Source organism: Vicugna pacos, chromosome 12 (assembly GCF_048564905.1).
Source record: "Vicugna pacos chromosome 12, VicPac4, whole genome shotgun sequence".
Lineage (NCBI taxonomy): Eukaryota > Metazoa > Chordata > Mammalia > Artiodactyla > Camelidae > Vicugna > Vicugna pacos.
In genome coordinates, this window is record NC_132998.1 from 12,328,336 (window position 1) to 12,346,192 (window position 17,857).

The following is a 17,857-nucleotide window of genomic DNA, read 5'->3' on the forward strand; positions in this document are numbered from 1 at the left end:
ATATTCAAGGATCTTGTGGCCCAGACTGAATACGTCCTTCTGGAAGGGCCTTTCTGGGTGTTGTACATGCCCTTTTCACTCTTTACAAGATTTCTAAGATTAAGAAAACTGTCCTAAAGTCTGAGAATGGACCTCTCATCTCAGAGAGAGCAGGTAAATGGGAGAGACATCACACATTTAATGCGAGCCCCTGAAAGCTAGATATTCACAGTGGAGAGTATTTCAAGCAGGCACAAGGTAACTAAGTTTCTCTCAAAGAACTATTATCATCTCTGATGCTAACCATTCTGGGAAGATACTTGCTGCTACACTTTTATTAAAAGATAATTTGTGTAGATTTGCAGCTAGGTGGGTTCAGGGATTTTGCTGCCCAACTTTGTCTCTTGGCTTAAAGTGGTTTTAATCATTACTCATACTTGTCATGGAAAGAAAACTGACTTTGGAATCAAACAATATGGATTTGAATCCCAACTCTGCTACTTAGCTACATGATCATTGTAAAGTTATAATATCTCTGAATCTCAGTTTCTTCATCATAACTACAAGGTAATAAAACCAATCTTTTAAAGTAGTTGTGAGGTCTGTGGAGGGCAGTATGGAGGTTCCCTAAAAAACTAAAAATAGACTTACCATATGATCCAGCAATCCCACTCCTGGGCATATATCCAGAGAAAAATATAATTTAAAAAGACACATGTACCTCAGTGTTCATGGCAGCACTGCATACAATAGCCAAAACATGGAAACAGCCCAAATGTCCATCAACAGATGACTGCATAAAGAAGATGTGGTTTATTTATACAATGGAATACTACTCAGCCATAAAAAAGAATGAAATCATGCCATTTGCAGCAACATAGGTGGACCTAAAGATCGTTATTCTAAGTGAAGTAAGCCAGAAAGAGAAAATGTCATATAATATCACTTATATATGGAATCTAAATAAAAGTACACAAATGAACTACTTATTATTTATAACTTAGATGATGATTGGTTGCTTGAATATGTGTAAGCACATTTGATTGTCCTTTATGATTGGGTTACTGTATTCTGTTGATTCTTATTTTGTGGTTGACTTTGGTTTTATTCCTTTGATAACTATGTAAGTTTAAAAAGCTAAAGCTCTAAACTGTTCCTAGAAACAATGAGCAGTACATATATGTAAATTTTAAAATGGTTTTATCTCTCAATGAGTTGCTCTTTCTAGAAAAACTTTGTTTACCAAAAAAAAATTAAAAAGAAATAATTGATAATCTTTTTCTAAAGTAATAATTGACTTCAGCTTCTTTTGCATCACCAGATTTGCAGCTTTGTAAGTTATGCCACTTGATTTTAAAATTATTTGTAAAAAAAAATTGTATACTTTATCTTTGTTAATCTTGGGACTTCTCTGTTAAAAGAAATAAAATTTGTAACCAAATTTTAAAAAAAGTAGTTGTGAGGATTAAATGAGATATATGCTTTGCAAGAGAAGATGTTTTAAAATGTTCATTTCCTTCTAAGAGACTGATTTTTAACCTTTTGGCTTCCTATTGTGTGTCACTAGGACTTTTCATGCTGATGTGTATATCTCAACATATGTAAAGCAAAACTCATCATTTCCCCTCTTCTTCCTCTATTTACTCTCTGTTAATGTCATCAATAGCCTCCTGATCATTCAAGTTTGATGATGCCAGCTTTGATTCCTTCTCTCACCTGAAGTCCATTTTATTCTAAGAACTCTGAATTCTTTCTTCCCGCTTTTCCATTCCCACCTATTCTAATTTAAACCTTGACTACCTTTCACTTAGACAGTTTTCAAATCTTCTTGACTAGTGATTTAGACTTCAATTTTTTCCCCTCTGATCAAATTATACACTGCTGTAGAATCAGCTTTTAAAACATGGCTCTCATTATGGTACTTGCTTTTTCAGAAACTCTCAGTGTTCCATCATTGAGACTGAGTAATCCACCATAAAGTTCTTTTCTTACAGATGTGGATATTGAGGCTCAGGGAAATTTTTTCTTTTCTGAATATGCCATAAGGGTCACACATGTGCTAGGAAGTGGCATGTTAAGACTACACCTCAGTGGGTAGGGGGCTATAATTCAGTGTTAGAGCACATGCTTAGCATGCACTATGTCCTGGGTTCAATCCCCAGTACTTCTGTTAATAACAGCAACAAAAAAGACTACACCCCATCTCTGCTTTCCCACAGGTGAGTTCTTTCCACTATTGAAATATGGCTCAAACTCCTTAGCATGATTTTCAGGGCTTTTCCCAATCTGGCCTCATTCTCTTTCCGTTTTATCTTCGACTTCTCTTGCAGCTAGAATCTAACTCCGTTGAAGTACCTTTTGCTGTTTCAGTTCCCTAGCAGTGAAATGCTGTTCCCTCTATCTGAGATGTACTTTCCTCCTTCTGCCCTTACTTGTTGAAATTCTGCTGGTTCTTTGAGTCCCAAGTCAATCCAGTGTCTCTTCCCTTCCCTCCCACCATGCCAGAAAATCAGATCCTGCACTCCTTGACCATGCATTGCCTTGTGCTGTCATTATTTGTGTACACTGGCAAGCCCAATAGACTATGTACACTCTTTGGGCAGGGCCTTCTCTCTACACCTTATAGGAAGTATTTACCCAGTAACCTGGTACCAGAGTCTATCAAAAATCATGTATCAATTCTCACCTTTATCAGTTTCTTAGAGTGTTTATCATATTATTAAGAAATAACATGGTGGGGAGGGCATACCTTTGTGGTAGAGTGTGTGCCTGGCATTTATGAGGTCCTGGGTTCAATGCCCAGTACCTCCATTTAAAAAAAAAATAATACAACAAATAAAATAATTACTACCCCCCCAAATAAATAATAGTATGCTTCTATAAAGATGCAGTCAGGGTGCGAGCCAATTCATTCCTTGAGTATAAAGTGTGCTTATTGTTACCTTATACCGAGATAGATGTTCTGACTTTCTTTGGCTTTCTGGCCGAGAGTAATCAACAACATGGAATTAGACTTGGGAATTAAACTCCTTTTTTTAAAAAAAAAATCACACTTAGTCCCTCAGATAATTAATTCTTTTCCTTCTTTAATGAACAAATACGAGAACAAGTCTTCTGGTTTTTTTTTTTTTTTTGATCTTGAAATTGATCTCTGTAGAACTGACATTTATACCTGTACTTACATTAGAAGCATAATTGTACCAATAATGTCTTTTTTAAAAAATAAATTTGTTTTTAAATTGAAGTATAGTCAGTTTACAATGTGTCAACTTCTGGTGTATAGCATAATGTTTCAGTCATACATATACATACATATATTCATATTCTTTATAGGTTGCTATAAGATATTGAATATAGTTCTCTGTGCTGTACAGTATAAACTTGTTTATTTTATATGTAGTAGTTAATATTTGTAAATCTCAAATTCCCAATTTATCCCTTCCCACCCCTTTTCCCCCAGTAACCATAAGTTTGTTTACTATGTCTGTGAGTCTGTTTCTCTTTTATTGATAAGTTCATTAGTGTCTTCTTTTTTATTTTTTTAGATTCCACATATGAGTGACGTGATATGGTATTTTTCTTTCTCTTTCTGGCTTACTTCACTTAGAACGACAATCTCCAGGTCCATCCATGTTGCTGCAAATGGCATTATTTTATTCTTTTATGGCTGAGTAGTATTCCATTATATAAACATACCACCGGTTCTTTATCCAGTCATCTGTCAATGGACATTTAGTTTGCTTCTATGTCTTTGCTATTGTATACAGTGTTGCTATGAACATTGGGGTGCATGTATCTTTTCGAATTAGCGTACCCTCCAGATGTATGCCCAGGAATTGCTAGATCATATGGTAAGTCTATTTTTAGTTTTTTGAGGAATCTTCATACTATTTTCCATAATGGCTGTACCAAACTAGTCTCACCAATGGTATAGGAGGGTTTCCTTTTCTCCACACCCTCTCCAGTGTTTATCGTTTGTGAACTTTTTAATGGTGGCCATTCTAATTGGTGTGAGGTGATACCTCATTGTAGTTTTGATTTGCATTTCTCCACCAAATAATGTCTTAAAGTGTTAGTTGGTATTTCCTAGACTTGGCTTAAGGGGTCTTTATTGTTTTTACATAATTAAGTTTAGCTGAATAAACAGCTGTATCTTTCTCTTGTTAAAGGACTGACAATGTTTTTTGGGGTCTGTCAGTTACAAACTGAAAAGCAGATAGACAAATATCATACATAATTTGATACATGCAGGTTTACTTCAAAGAACATGTGTAGAATTAAGGTTATTTTATCCAGGAAGAAGAGATAATACACAAAACTAACATTTATTGCTTGCTTATTCTTTATCTTTTTTCTTTATCTTATTTATTCCTCATAAAGGTACTATGAAGTAAGTACTATTGTTATGGATGAGAAGTCTAAGTTTTAGGCAAGGACACACAGCTCTAAGTGATGGGGCCAAGACTGCCGGTTAGCTACATGTGTCTCTAACACCTTACCATAGAGGGCTCTATGTTGCCTTCCAACATAGGGATTTAAATAAACAAAAACAACAAAACTACATTGTTTTCGGACAAGGCTTTATTGGGAAGAACAAGTACTCCAAATGGAAAAGTAATGGGATCTTTTCGGGTTGCTTATCACTTACTTTGCATCACAGGACTTTTAATGTGAAATGGCAACCCAGGGTGGTTGGTTAAGCACACTGTGTGTTCCGCTGTTGTCAAGGCTGTTGGAGGCAGTACCTGATGAACCATACATTCTACCAGATCAGTTAGGCTCTGCGGTTGTCAAGAGAGCTGCAAGAGTACTTTCTTCTATATCGTTCACTCTTCAAATAAGGAAACTATTGACTCATTTCTAATCTCACCTCTTTGGACAAAGGTTGGAACTCCTTTGGTAATGACTGAGGCAAAAACCAAATAATCCAGTTAATGGATAGGGTCTAAGAGATTTCAAGGGCATGGCTTTATGTATTCTTTGACTTGAAGCCAATACTAATATACTGTACTTAAAATGGTCTTAATACTACTATAATATGCCTGATATTTTAAATGTATTATTTCCTTAAACCCACATCAAAAACCCTATAAAGGTAGGTATTATTCTCATTTTTCAGTGAAGAAACTAAAACTGAAAAGATTAATTTGTTCAGGGTTACAAAATTTTGTTTCATCTGAAGTCTGTCTCTTTTTTTTTAGTGTCCAGGACCTCCTACATGCTAAGCATGCACTCTACGACTGAACTATACCAACTCTTAAAGTCTATCTTCCCTTAAAGTCCTCATTCTTTGTATTATACCATTCTGTGTCCTCAGCTCTCTCCCCAACACCAAGTGGGCAGTGCTGCAGAGCTTGGGGAGAGAAGGCTGCCAAAAGAAACTTGGATGTAGGTAGAACCTAATTTGGACCTGACTCTACAGAGGTGCCGACTGTACTTCCCCTGGGTTGTAACTCAGAAGAGTGGAACATTTCACTCCAAATGTGACTTTGGAACAGGCTTAAGTTCAGGGAAAGGCCAGTTGATGTTTGCACAGTGGGGTCAGTCATAAAATGATGGAAACTGAAAGGGACCTTAGAGATCATCTGGTCTAACCTTCTCATTTTACAGGAAACTACAACCCACATTCAATCATCTGACCAAGGTTACAGTTTTTGAGAGAACTGGTAGAGGAGTATGGTCTGCTGGTCCAGGGTGCTCTCTCACTTACACCACACTGCTGCCAGGCCTTGGATGCTTGAGAATCCTCTTCTGTGTCTAATATTATGACTTTCTTTATCACATAGGTATTTCAGTATCTGCAGACAAGATGGAATCAACTCCATTTAACAGACGGCAATGGACTTCACTATCGTTGAGGGTTACGGCCAAAGAACTTTCTCTTGTCAACAAGAACAAGTCATCGGCTATTGTTGAAATATTCTCCAAGTAAGTGCTGATCCTGGTCCAAAAGGACCATCTGTCTTGAGCACACATTGCCACCTGTCAGGGAGATCAGTAAAGGAAGTACATGGTGCAAAATGGCTTTATTGAGCACCTTCTGGATTTTAAGCACCATGCAAGGCACTGTGGAGGATGATAATAATCAGGAGACACATTCTTTACTTGAATTTTTGTTCAGTTGGAGAAGAAAAAGTTATAAACATAAAAGACAACTGTGAAACATTATTAAGGAAAATGTCAGCAAGATACAAATTAAGATACTAAGAGAGTGTGACCCTCATGTGCAGAAGCTAGTCTAGAAGGATGTCTAGTTGAAATGAGTTTTAAGGCAAATTTTGATTTATTTGAAAGGAATGTTAGGTGCGCCCTGTACCTGCATTGTCCAATAGGCTGCCATTATATATGTGGCCATTTAAATTTAAATTAATTAAAATTAAAAACATTTAAAATTCAGTTCGTCAGCTGCACTAGCCACATTTCAAGTGTCCAATGGCTACGTGTTTCCGGTGGCTACCATGTTGGACATCACAGAAACATTTCACCGTTGCATAAGGTTCTGTTGAACAGTACAAAGTATGTAGGCAAACTACAGCCCACTGGCTGCCCATTTTAGTAAATAAAGGTTTACTGAAACACAGTCAGGTCCATTTGTGCATTGTCTATGGCTGCTTTCATGCTATGGTGGCAGAGTTGCAGCAGGAACCACATGGCCCTCAAGGTCTAAAATATTTAGTATCTGGCCCTTTAAGGAAAAGTTTGCTGACTCCTGCTCTGGGCCATGAGTTCTCTGCTCTGAGGACCCCTTTCCTGTTTACTTTATATCCCTAGTGTATAGCACAGTAATTGGAACATAGTAGGCACTCAACAAATATTGAAGAAATGATCTAAGTTAATAATATGCCGAGACGGTAAGCACATTAACTTAACTGAACTAGAGACGCCACAGAGCTTAGGGAAGATAGTAGGTTTACCTCACTACTACAGTTTGCTAATCAATAGGAAGCTACAACACACTTAAGAGAAGAAAGATGGTAAGGATTTGAAGAAAGTGATTCTGGGAGCTATAGCTAGAACATAGCTAAATATCAGTAGGAAGTTTCTGTAATCTACAGTGTTACCTTTTCTTCAATGACAGATCCATTAACCACCTGCTCTGTGGAAAACACTACCCTTCCAAACTACTGACCTTGGTTATCACTGAAGGGTGAAACGTCACAGCCCTTTTACTTCCTACTTTATGCATTTTTATATTGCTGTAATTTCATGTCAAATGTATTTATTCTTATAAAAAAATCAATAAAGATATTTCAGAAAAAAGGGATCAAGATCTGGAAAGCTATTAAGACTTAATTCATGACCTCAAAGAATGTAACAGTATAGTTTATATTAGTAGAGGAAGTCCCCAAACTTACTTCATTTTAAGAATCACCCTAATAATTGGCTAATAATATGGTGTTCCAGTTATCTATTGCTGCATGGGGAAAAAAATCTCCAAAATTTAGTGGCTTGAAATAATGACAGCATTTATTTTGCTGTGAATCTCCAGTTTGGGCAGGGCTTGCCTCTGCTGCCCTCAGCATCCCTGGTGGCTCAGAACTGGGGGCCATAGTCATCTAAAGGCTGACTCACTCACAAGTCAGGCGGTTGATGCTGGCAGTTGTCTGGGGTCTCAGCTGGGGCCATGAAGGGAACACCTACACGTGGCTTTTCCATGTGGCTGCTTGGCTTGCTGGGCTGGGTTCCAAGGACAAGCATCCATCCAGAGAAGAAGGGAAGGAGGGAACAAAGAAGGAAGGGAATCAGAGCCAGGGGTTGTGTAGCCTTTTATGACCCAGCCTCAGAAGTTACACAGTATCACTTTTGCCACATTCTCTTCATTAGAAGTGAGTCACTAAGGCTGGCTCATATTCATAGGGAGGGGAATTTGACTCTACCTTTGAGTGGGAGATATGTCAGAGTTTTGGGGGGACATGTTTTAAAACCGTCCCATATGACTTCTCAGGCTCCTCCCTTAAAGATTCTGATTTGATGTGTCTGGGATGGGACCCAGGAATTTGTTTTTAACAAGTACCCCAGTGGTTTTTACTTTCAGGGAAGTTTAGAAAGTATCAGTAGTGGAAAAGATGGACTTGTGAACGCAAAGCTGTGAACTTGAACATAAAGCAGAACAAATAAGGTTTACGATAGGAGGTTCAAGGAGAGGACTGTAAAAGCTGCACTTGAGTAAAGGGAATAGGAAAGCAAGCAGTCTGGCATGGAGAAATACAAAAGGGAGGTCATTAGGGCCAGATGATGGAAGGCCTCGAATGCCAAGTTGAGGATTTCGTTAGATAAACAACTGAAACAATTGAAGGTTTTGTGATCAGGCTTGTATTTAAAAGATGCTTCTGGCAACAGTGTAAAAGGTATATTGGAAAGGTGACAAACGGATAGCATGGAGACAGATTATGAGGCTCTCTTGAGAACCCAAGTGAAAGCTATCGAGGGTGGGGGTTAGCAGGAGCGGAAAGGAAGGAAAGGATTTTGAGACAGTGTTGAAATGTGATTAATGGGACTTGGAAACTCCCTGTTCTGCAGAGAAATTTCTCCACATTCCTACCCTTTTCACCCTCGCTAGCCCCACCTCTCTTTCACTGAACTTGGCTTTCCCTCGACAGGCATTCTGTGTCTGAGTAGTGCCTGCTCTTTCTGCACATGCTTCCCTGAAATATCCTGGGGTCAGCAGTCAAGGCTGCTACTCTCCTATATCTCCACTACAGTTTCCCATCCATTGATTTGTTTGTTTTGTTTTTGGCCTTGTTCTGAAGTTGTAAACCTGTGCTTTGAGCTCACATCTAACCATACTATATTATTCTTATCCTCCCCTTCATTATAGTGGTTTGCCAGCCTCCTTGCCTTCACTGGGGACACTAGCTTCCAACTTCATTTTATTCTCAGTGTTTCTCAGTGGGGGTGCTCTTGGCATTTTGCATTAGGCAGATCTTCCTTGTGCAGGATGTTCATCTTCTTATCTTCCTCCAAATGCTGGTAGTACCCCATGACATTGTGACAACCAAAAAAAAAAAAAGATTGGGTGAGGAACCCCAATAAGATTCCAAAGCATTTCTGAATGTTCCCTGGGTCCAGTAGTGCCCCCAGTGTAGAATCACCGGCCCACATAAATGACCTGTCTGATACTTTGTACTCATAATTTCTTGATTTTCCTTCTTCTTCAACCTGCACATTATCTCCTTTCATCTAGTCTCAACTTTATCATCACCCAGACTCCACCTCTGAAATGTGCATTTGGAAAAACCTGCTCTCTGACTAGAGCCTCCTGTCCTTCCTCCTGTTTCACTTTCTTAGTACCACTGACCTTACTCTTTGGCCAAACCAGGACACCCCAGCCGTGGATGTCAGTCCCCTTCCTGGCTTCACTTCCTTTCCTGCCAAACTCCGCCAGTCACTTCAGTGAAAGTCTCACCCCTTCCTCAGTTCCTGCCCCAGTCCTTTGTTCTGTCAATTCTAGCCAGTTCTCCACAGGATTTGGGTCCTGTAGCAGCACTGATGAGAGTTAGGAAGTTGGAAAAGCTGCTCATTTTAGGGGCCTTCTTCATCTTGCAGGGAGAAAGTGCAAAGGGACCTTAGGGGCCACCTTCTCCTAGCACACTAGGGTGACTGTCTTTTCTCCATAAAGGTTATAAGGGCAAATGGCAATTATGCAAAACTGTAAACTTGAACTTATTAATCAGAATCAATGTGGCAGGCACTGTGTTAGACTCCTGATGGAAACAGATAGTATTTCTAACCCTAATAAAAACTATATGAGAGAAGGACATTATCCCTGTTTTTATAGTTAAGAATGCTGTGGTGTAGAGAATAACCTGCCCAAGTTAATATTTTGAGTTGTTTCTGTCCGGTATTTTCCGTCTGATGCATAGATCTGGTTTTGAAGGATAAATAGAATTTTATCCTGTAGGCTGGGAGGATGGTGGTGACATTGTAGAGGAAGGGGAGCAATAGGAGGTAACGCACAGAAATGGGACAGGGCATAATGTGCACTTAAGACGGTGAAAACCAGAGAGTCAGCCTGGATTTCTTTTCCAGGTTTCATAGTCAGTTGAGACATATTGCTGATACTGCTAAACTTTTAGGATTCACTCACTGTAGATTCCCAAAGCAGATTACAAGACTGTTTCCCACAAAGCATTAATTAATTTCTACTTCTAACACCTTCTGACCTGATTTTCTGTCATTTTGAAACACTCTCTTTTATAGGATTTGGAATTGGTAAATCCTGTACAAGCCTAGTTAAGAGACTGTAGGAAGACTTGGGAGGTTTGTGATCAGAGACTAATATTAAAATGGTAACAAGTGGTGGAGGGTAATAGCTCAGTGGTAGAGCACATGGTTAGCGTGCGTGAGGTCCTGGGTTCAATCCCCAGTACCTTCGTTAAAATATAAACTAAAAAAAAAATTTTTTTAATGGTATTTGGTTTTGTAATAACTGTAAATGGAAAGTAACTTTAAAAAATTGTCTGAAAATTTTTTTAATTTTTAAAAAGTGATTTTGGAGGAAGCTTCATCTGGCTGCTGTTTGTAGGATTAGCTGGGCTTTACTTTCTAATTGTTAACAAGACGTTTTACATGTATATGTAAATAAGAGTAATTTTTCTTGCTTCAGAGCTTGTGTCTCATGAGTACTTTACAGCTCCAGACTTATTTCTTTTACTAAACCTCTATACTATATAAATCATTAAATTTGAGTAAGGAGGTTGCTCTTGATGGGTCAGTTTGAATGGCTGGCTTTGGTGTCACTCAACTTTGACTTTGGCATAGCATAATCCTTTGCTTGGTTAAAATTTGATGCTCTTGGTAGAATTTGGTTTCTCTGCAGGAGGTTCCTCTTTGACTCATGTATTTTTTGAATTGAAGGGAATCTAGCCCAGTGGTTTTCAAACTAGCTTAATTGAGTTCTTCAGAGGAACCCCGGGGACCAGTTCTGGGAAGATGGGAAAATCTAAAGGGCTGAGCCTGTGACCTTCCACCCCAGCAAACCTGCTTTGATCCCTTTTATATGTCAGCTTCTAAGTTATCATTTGAAGAGAGGATTCTCCAGCAACAAGAGTTTCAAAACCACTGATCTGGCTAACCTTTGTTCCATTTCTCTGACAAATCACAAACTTGATGTCCAGCAATTCTGACTGACAGTCACACCCCCAAGATGGTGGCAGAGCTTAATCCAGCACACTTAATCCCCCACCCCAAACCTACCTTCTCTCCTGTCACAGCTCCTCCCACTCTTGTTGTAACTCTACCCATTGCATAGTCCCAAGAAGAACAGGATTTATATTTAGTTTTCTGTGACTATTCTTCCTTCATTAGGAAAAAATTGACCCTCAGGTCTCCCTGGTTAACTTCTTTGCTTCTCTGTAACATTTTAGTGGTGAAATTGTTCCAGAAGAAAATACGTTGCCTAAAACTTGGGAGTTTCCACTTTCCTTTCTTTGGCTCAGTGTTCCCTTTGCTGTATTTGAGGGCACACAAGCAAGAGTCATGGCTCAGGAACTCTGTTTTCTGACCTTAGAAAAGTTTGAGACACTGTTATTACTCCCCAGATAATTTTAGCATCCTCCATCAGCTGCCTGCCTCACAGCTGAGCATTAAGGAGCAGTTGCAAGATTAAATTCTGTGTGTGAAAAGGAGGAGACTGAGAAAATCTGGGAAGGGAAAGTGGATGAGATTTTAATTATAGAAATCTCATGGCAAATATTTTTTTCCCTCAAATTTGAATCTTCAAAATGCCATCTCCCCCTCCCCTAGTCAATGACATTCACATTTTTCTTAGAATAATGCTAGTTGCTCTGAGCGTCTCTGAGGAAAGTCTAAGGCCTGGATCGTGATCTAACTGAATTCAGAAGTATTGTGCTTCAGTGTTTAGTATTCTGAGAGTCAAAATGTTAAAGTACCAAGGACCTACCTTAGAAGAAAGCAATGGTGTAGAACCTTTCTCCCCGCGTGTCTCCTATTTAGCAAGTGCTTCACTACAAATAAAGAATGGTCACAACGTTATAAATTGACTATACTTCAATTAAAACAAATTAAATTCAATTAAAAAAATAAAGGGTGGTGATATTTGAGTGGGAGCTTCAGAACAATTCGAGGCAGCCATTGGTGTATACATCTGTATCTTACAGATGCCTCAATGCTAAAAGAATAGGACTAAAGATGAAAACTATTTTGATCTTCTTTCTTTAAAACTATATTTCTGTTAAGACAGTAAAGGGAAAGGAACCTCTGAGCTTATTTACCCAACTAACCACAGTGTAAGTACCTTGCCTTGGAGAACAATTGCCTAAAAATAAACCTGCCTGCTGATTGGCCCTGACTTTCATATATTGTATTATTGATGTAATATACTGTAGATGATTACCCAAGGGGTGTGGAAACACAAGTTCAAGGCCAGTTCTAAGTTCCTTTGTAGATATAATCCACTGTGTTTCTACATTTCCATTTTTAGGGACTCTTTCAGACAGATACATTGGTGCAAGTGGGGAAAAAAATACGTGTACAAGGACACTCACCAAAGCACTATTTGTAGTGGCGGATAACTGGAAATAATCCAAATGCCCATGAAACAGACTAGGAGTTAATTAATTACATTTATAGTCGGGGAGGATTGCCGAGGTTACCAAAGTCTTCTCTGTTGCTAAATCAAGGAGATGTTTGTTAGCCTTGGTCTTAGATGACCTCTCACCACTTCTTCCTGCCCACATTTTTTCCTTCTCTTGGTTTCACTAGGGGTGTCCTGGTTTTCCTCCTACCTCTCTGTCTGTTCCTTGTCATTCTCTATTATCACCTCTTCTTTGACTTCTGACTGCTAAATGTTAGAGTCTCCAGGACTGAGTTCTGGTCCTTTTCATGAGCTACACACTCTTTGTAGATGATATCATATACTTCCACGGCTTTAGCACCATCTGTGAACAGGCAAGTCCTAAATTTATATTGTTAGCTCAGCTCTCTCTTTTCAAGCTCTAGACGCATGCAGCTAATCACTGGCACCATCAAATGGATGTTTTAGCTAGCGTGGCTAACACTGCATTCTTCGTCTTCCCCATCCTCAAGTTTGCTCCTCCTTCACAATTCCGCACCCCAGTGAACAGTAGTTGCATTGACTCAGCTGCTGGAAACCTGGGGATCATTCTTGACTTCTTCCTTCTGCCCTCATTACTAATCCTGTTAATTCAGCTACTGAAATATATCTCAAATCTATTCATGTTATCTCCAGTGCCACCACCCTGGACCAAGCCAGCATCACGTCTCATTATTGCCACCTCCATTCTCAGCCCCTTCCAGTCCATTCTCTGCACACTTATCCAGTGCTCTTTTAAAAACATGACTTGTCATTTCATTGTATCTAGGATTAAATGCAAAATCCTTAATGTGGACTACAAAGCCCTTGCCTTCCAGCATCATCTCCTGACCTCTCCTTTTCTCTGTGCTTCAGCAACACTGGAGTTCTTTGTGTATCTTATACGCATGAGACTTCGTGCCTTGGGGACTTTGTGTGTGATATTTTTCTGTGCTTGAAATTCTTTTCTTGCTTTGTTTTGCCTGGCTAGCTCCTTCTGGTCAAACTTCAGATCTCAGCCTAAAGGTCATTTCCTCAGCAAGGCAAAATGCCTTCTATAGAGGTTTTATTAATTTACTCTTGGTATATTAACTTTTTTTTAAAGCTTTTCCTACTTGATAGGAAAAAAATATTCTTAATGTGGTTTGAATTTTCATTTTGAATTTGAGCATCCTTATTGTTGGTTTAAGTGTCATTTGGTATTTTCTGTGAACCATGTGTTTATATTTATGCCCATTTTTCTATTAAGTTGTTTGTTGGTTTCTTACTGATTTGCAAGAGTTCTTTGGATTTTAGGGAAATTAGCCTTTTGTCTGGAATATAAGTTGAGGATATCTTTCTAGCTTGTCACTTGACTTCTAGCAGTTCTAATTCCATTTTCTTCCATAATCTTTTTATGGACAGTGAAATCCCAGAAACTTTTGGAAGTCCCTATAAGAAATCTCTACTCAGTTGCACAGTATTACCCAGGCTGTGGAATGAGACAATTACTGATATTTGATTGTTAAAATTTGAACAGTGATAGGAATGGAAGAGATCTTAGAAATTCTCTCACATAGGGACTTAATTTCGTAGATGAGACCCAAGTATCTGAAGTGATAGGACCCAGGATACTTAGCAGGTAGGCAGTAGTGCCAGATCCAGGACTTTTCTCTGCTTTCCATTTTGATTGAGATTGTTCTGTTTAACACACACTGAGGAAGTTCTGAGCTTATTGAGGGTATTTATGAGTTGAAAGTTGGTTTTGGTAGAGGAATGGCCCCTTTCCCATACTGCTCTTTGTTTCATCTCCTTTTCTTGCCCAAATGTCTTGTGATTTTTTTTTTTTCGATCAGGCACAGTGATAGTTTTATTTATTTATTTATGGAGGTACTGGGGATTGAACCCAGGACCTCGTGTATGCTAAGCACACACTCTACCACTGAGCTCTATCCTCCCTGCAACTTGTGAATTCTGAAATTCTACCTTAACATAGAGAACTCGTAGCCCTTTGAACTTACCCTTTCCTAGGGTTGGGTTGGTGAATTCTAGGCATGCAGACCCAAAGAAGGCACATGTTGGAGATTCTCCAAGTCATATTGTAGCCGTCAGTGCTTGACTCAGAGGTCCTGAAGAAGCCAGGTTAAAGTGGTTCTGAGTGTTCCGGAGAGTTGCTGTAGCCTGGACCTCTTAAGCCTTCTTCATCTTCAAATGGAGAAAACCTGATCCCACCAAAAAGCCCTGGGACTTTAGTTGTTTCTCAGGGATCTTCTGATCCAACTAATAAACATTATAAAATAAAATGATAAAAGTAATAATAAAATTAAAATAATAAAATTATATATGCCTATTTATTAAATCTAAGATGCCATCGACTGTAGGCTATGCCATTATTTTATGCATCACTAAGAAAAAATACTGCTAATTAAAAGGACAAAAGCTTGCTTAGCGCATAAGCTTTTCTCACATATCACTCTTATGCATACAGAGAAAAAGTAAAATAATTTCTCTTTAAATGGCAACTCATAGTGTAATCTCCTTAAAGACATTTTAAGTGGCATTTAAAACATGTGTAGTATCGTCATACACACTTACTGAGCTAAAGTGGCACTACTGACAGCTTAGACTAAATTCACACATGTACAGGTGGTATGACTACCTCTCAGTCATTTGGCAGACAAGGTTTTAATGTGGGGTAAATGAGCATCCTAGGATTCATGTAATGCTATATCCTTTGACTAATTCCAAAGTATTTTTATACATGTGATCTCTTTTGATCTTCCCAGCTTTGTAGTAGATCTGTAAAGCCATTTTCTAGATAAGGAAACTGAGTCTTAGAGAGGTTAAGTTACTTGGCAGAGATCACAGTTAATAAGTGATGGAACTGGGACTTAAACCCCAGATTTTTTGCTCTAACCAGTTGTTTCCCAGCATTTGACCTCATCGACTTGGATCTTTCTCTTATATCAGGGCAGATGACTGTAACAGTGCAGGAAGCAAGAGCTGCTCTGATTCTCTGCTTCTTTTGATAGAGTTGATTAAAGACAATTGCTGGCAAAAATAGGTATGCAAGAAGTGGTTTTCTTAAAGACTGAAAGAGTAAAAATATAACTTTAATTCGAGAACCTTCTCTTTTTTCCCCCCACTTCTCTTAAGGTACCAGAAAGCAGCTGAAGAAGCAAACATGGAAAAGAGGAGGAGTGTAAGTATTTGGAAGCCGTGGGTCATGTGGAACTTCATGGGCAGAGCCCATGTGGCCCAGCCACCTGCAGCCTCTGCAGGGCGTGGGCTCCATGTCAGCTGAGCCGGACATTTGTGCCAACCGATCTGACTGGTGAACCATTTGCTCGGCAGAATTTGGCTCAGGTGAAGAGAATTGTATTTTTTCACTGAGGCTTTCCTTTGGAGCCACTTTTTCTCTCCTGAGCAAAGGACAGAAGGCCAAGTGCTTTGCCTGCGGTTATAAAATGGCTTATTCCTCCTGCTCAAACTAGGACAGGGTTTCCTAGGCCGTTTCCTTTTTTCCAAATCAAACAACCAGAATGTCTCTCTGCATTTAAATGGTAGCAGCTGTGCAGCTGTTGTCATCTTCTGGGTTCTTTGTTTAAAGCAAACTTCTTGACCCTGTCTAGTTAGCAAGTTTCTCAGCGCCAGGGTCCATCAAAGGCAAAAACCTCAGAACCAGCTCCTGGCTTGTACCCATTTGTCCTCTTCCACTGGCTAACTTCCAGTTGGGCTGGATAGTGTATTTATTTTGAAATCTTACTTGATTTAATTTTATGAGGAAAACAAACCTCACACATTTGGGCAAGGATTCTTTAATTTGGCTAGCATTACAAAAACATTGTCCTGGCAGTTTTGGGTACCTAACCTATTTAAATTAGTACGTAACATGCCCCTGTTAGTTTGCTTTCTCTAAGTGGGCAATGCTGACTGGGTCTTTTGGGGGCAGGGGCGGTGTGGCGAGGTAATGAGGTTTATTTATTTATTGGGATAGGGTGACATGATAGTTGGAATTCCCAGAAATTTACCCCTCTTTTTCTCTTCCTGTTCCATCTGCACTTAGGACACAGAGAGACAGACCATTAATAGCACCATCAGTTATATGTTTAGGTTCTTTTCAAGCATGGAATATACCACTTCTTGAAATCTGTGCTGTTTAGGCATTCATCTCCAAAATGATTGGCTACCACTTTTCTGAGAAGCTCTTATCCTAGGAATTTCTTCTCTTCCTTGAATGACTGCATCTAGGTTGTCTGTATTTCCAGTCCCATTGCTATATGCCAAACATCCCCCTGCTTTTAAGATGAAGATTCCCCTGCCAAGATTTCAACGTTATTGCTCATTTGACCCAGCCTCTTCATGTTGAGAGTGAAGTAACTGAGATCCAAAGAGAGGAAGGGATTTATCCAAGGCCCCTTCCAAGTCAAATGTTCCTGCAGAGAGGACACTGTGTTACATCTCTTGAGTGTGCCTGGTCTGGATTCAGGCAGCCAATTTGGTCCAGAGGCAACATTCACAGTGATGCTCATCCTTGCTGGATGGGATGAGTAACGTGCTGGATGTCCCTTTGAGAAAGGAGGCTCTGGTTGTCTAGCAACCAGTGAGGCCCTTGACAACTTGCAGCCTCCTTGACTTCCCACTGCCTTATTCTGAGAAAATACTTGGGAAAAATTTAAAACATGACACAAATGACGTTGACTAAAATGCAGCCTTATTTTGTAGGCCCTACCCCTACTCTGAAACAGTAGAGTGTGTAGAGAGAGTAGAAAGAACAGTAAGAGACTGTCACCCAAGTTCAGGATCTGGGAGGTGACTGGATGCTGTGATTGATCACCATTGTGAGGTGTGGCTGGAGGAGTAGGGAGGGCTGCCCATTTAATACTAATTGTCACCACTTATTGGGTGCCTATTTATGTCGAACACTGAACTCTGTGCTTTAATGTTGTCCCATCTGTTCTCCACAATAGCCCTGTGTGATAGTTTCCAGAAGTTAAGAGACTTACCCAGGGTCACTTGGCTGGATGGAGCTGGATTTAGATAAGTCATATGTGTTCATTGCAGGAAATACAGGTACTATACATAAAATAGATAAGCAACAAAGATTTACTGTAGAGCATAGGGAATTATATTTAATATCTTATAATAACCTATAATGGAATATAACCTGAAAAATATATATGTAACTGAATCACTTTGCTGTACACCTGAAAATAACCCAACATTGTAAATCAACCGTACTTCAATTAAAAAGAAAAAAGAAAGAATATACAGATAAAGAAAGAGAAGAAAATATAAGAGGCCCATAACCCACTGTCCAGTGATAACCCAGCTGTCTCAGGCCAA

The 17,857-nt window shown here is 39.2% G+C and overlaps 1 protein-coding gene across 4 annotated transcripts in view; it reads left to right on the forward strand.

The window, feature by feature from the left end:
• Positions 1-17,857, forward strand: part of LIMA1 (LIM domain and actin binding 1) — a 70,607-nt gene that overhangs the window by 18,872 nt on the left and 33,878 nt on the right. For 3 of the 4 annotated variants that reach the window (XM_072972823.1, XM_072972825.1, XM_006202962.4), the window contains exons 2-3: positions 5,766-5,907; positions 15,668-15,713. In XM_072972823.1, the coding sequence (XP_072828924.1) occupies positions 5,789-5,907; positions 15,668-15,713 (165 nt within the window). In that variant the 5' untranslated portion in view covers positions 5,766-5,788. Of the gene's footprint in view, positions 1-4,768; positions 4,864-5,765; positions 5,908-15,667; positions 15,714-17,857 lie in introns of those variants that run through there. The other variant, XM_072972824.1, reaches the window with a different exon arrangement.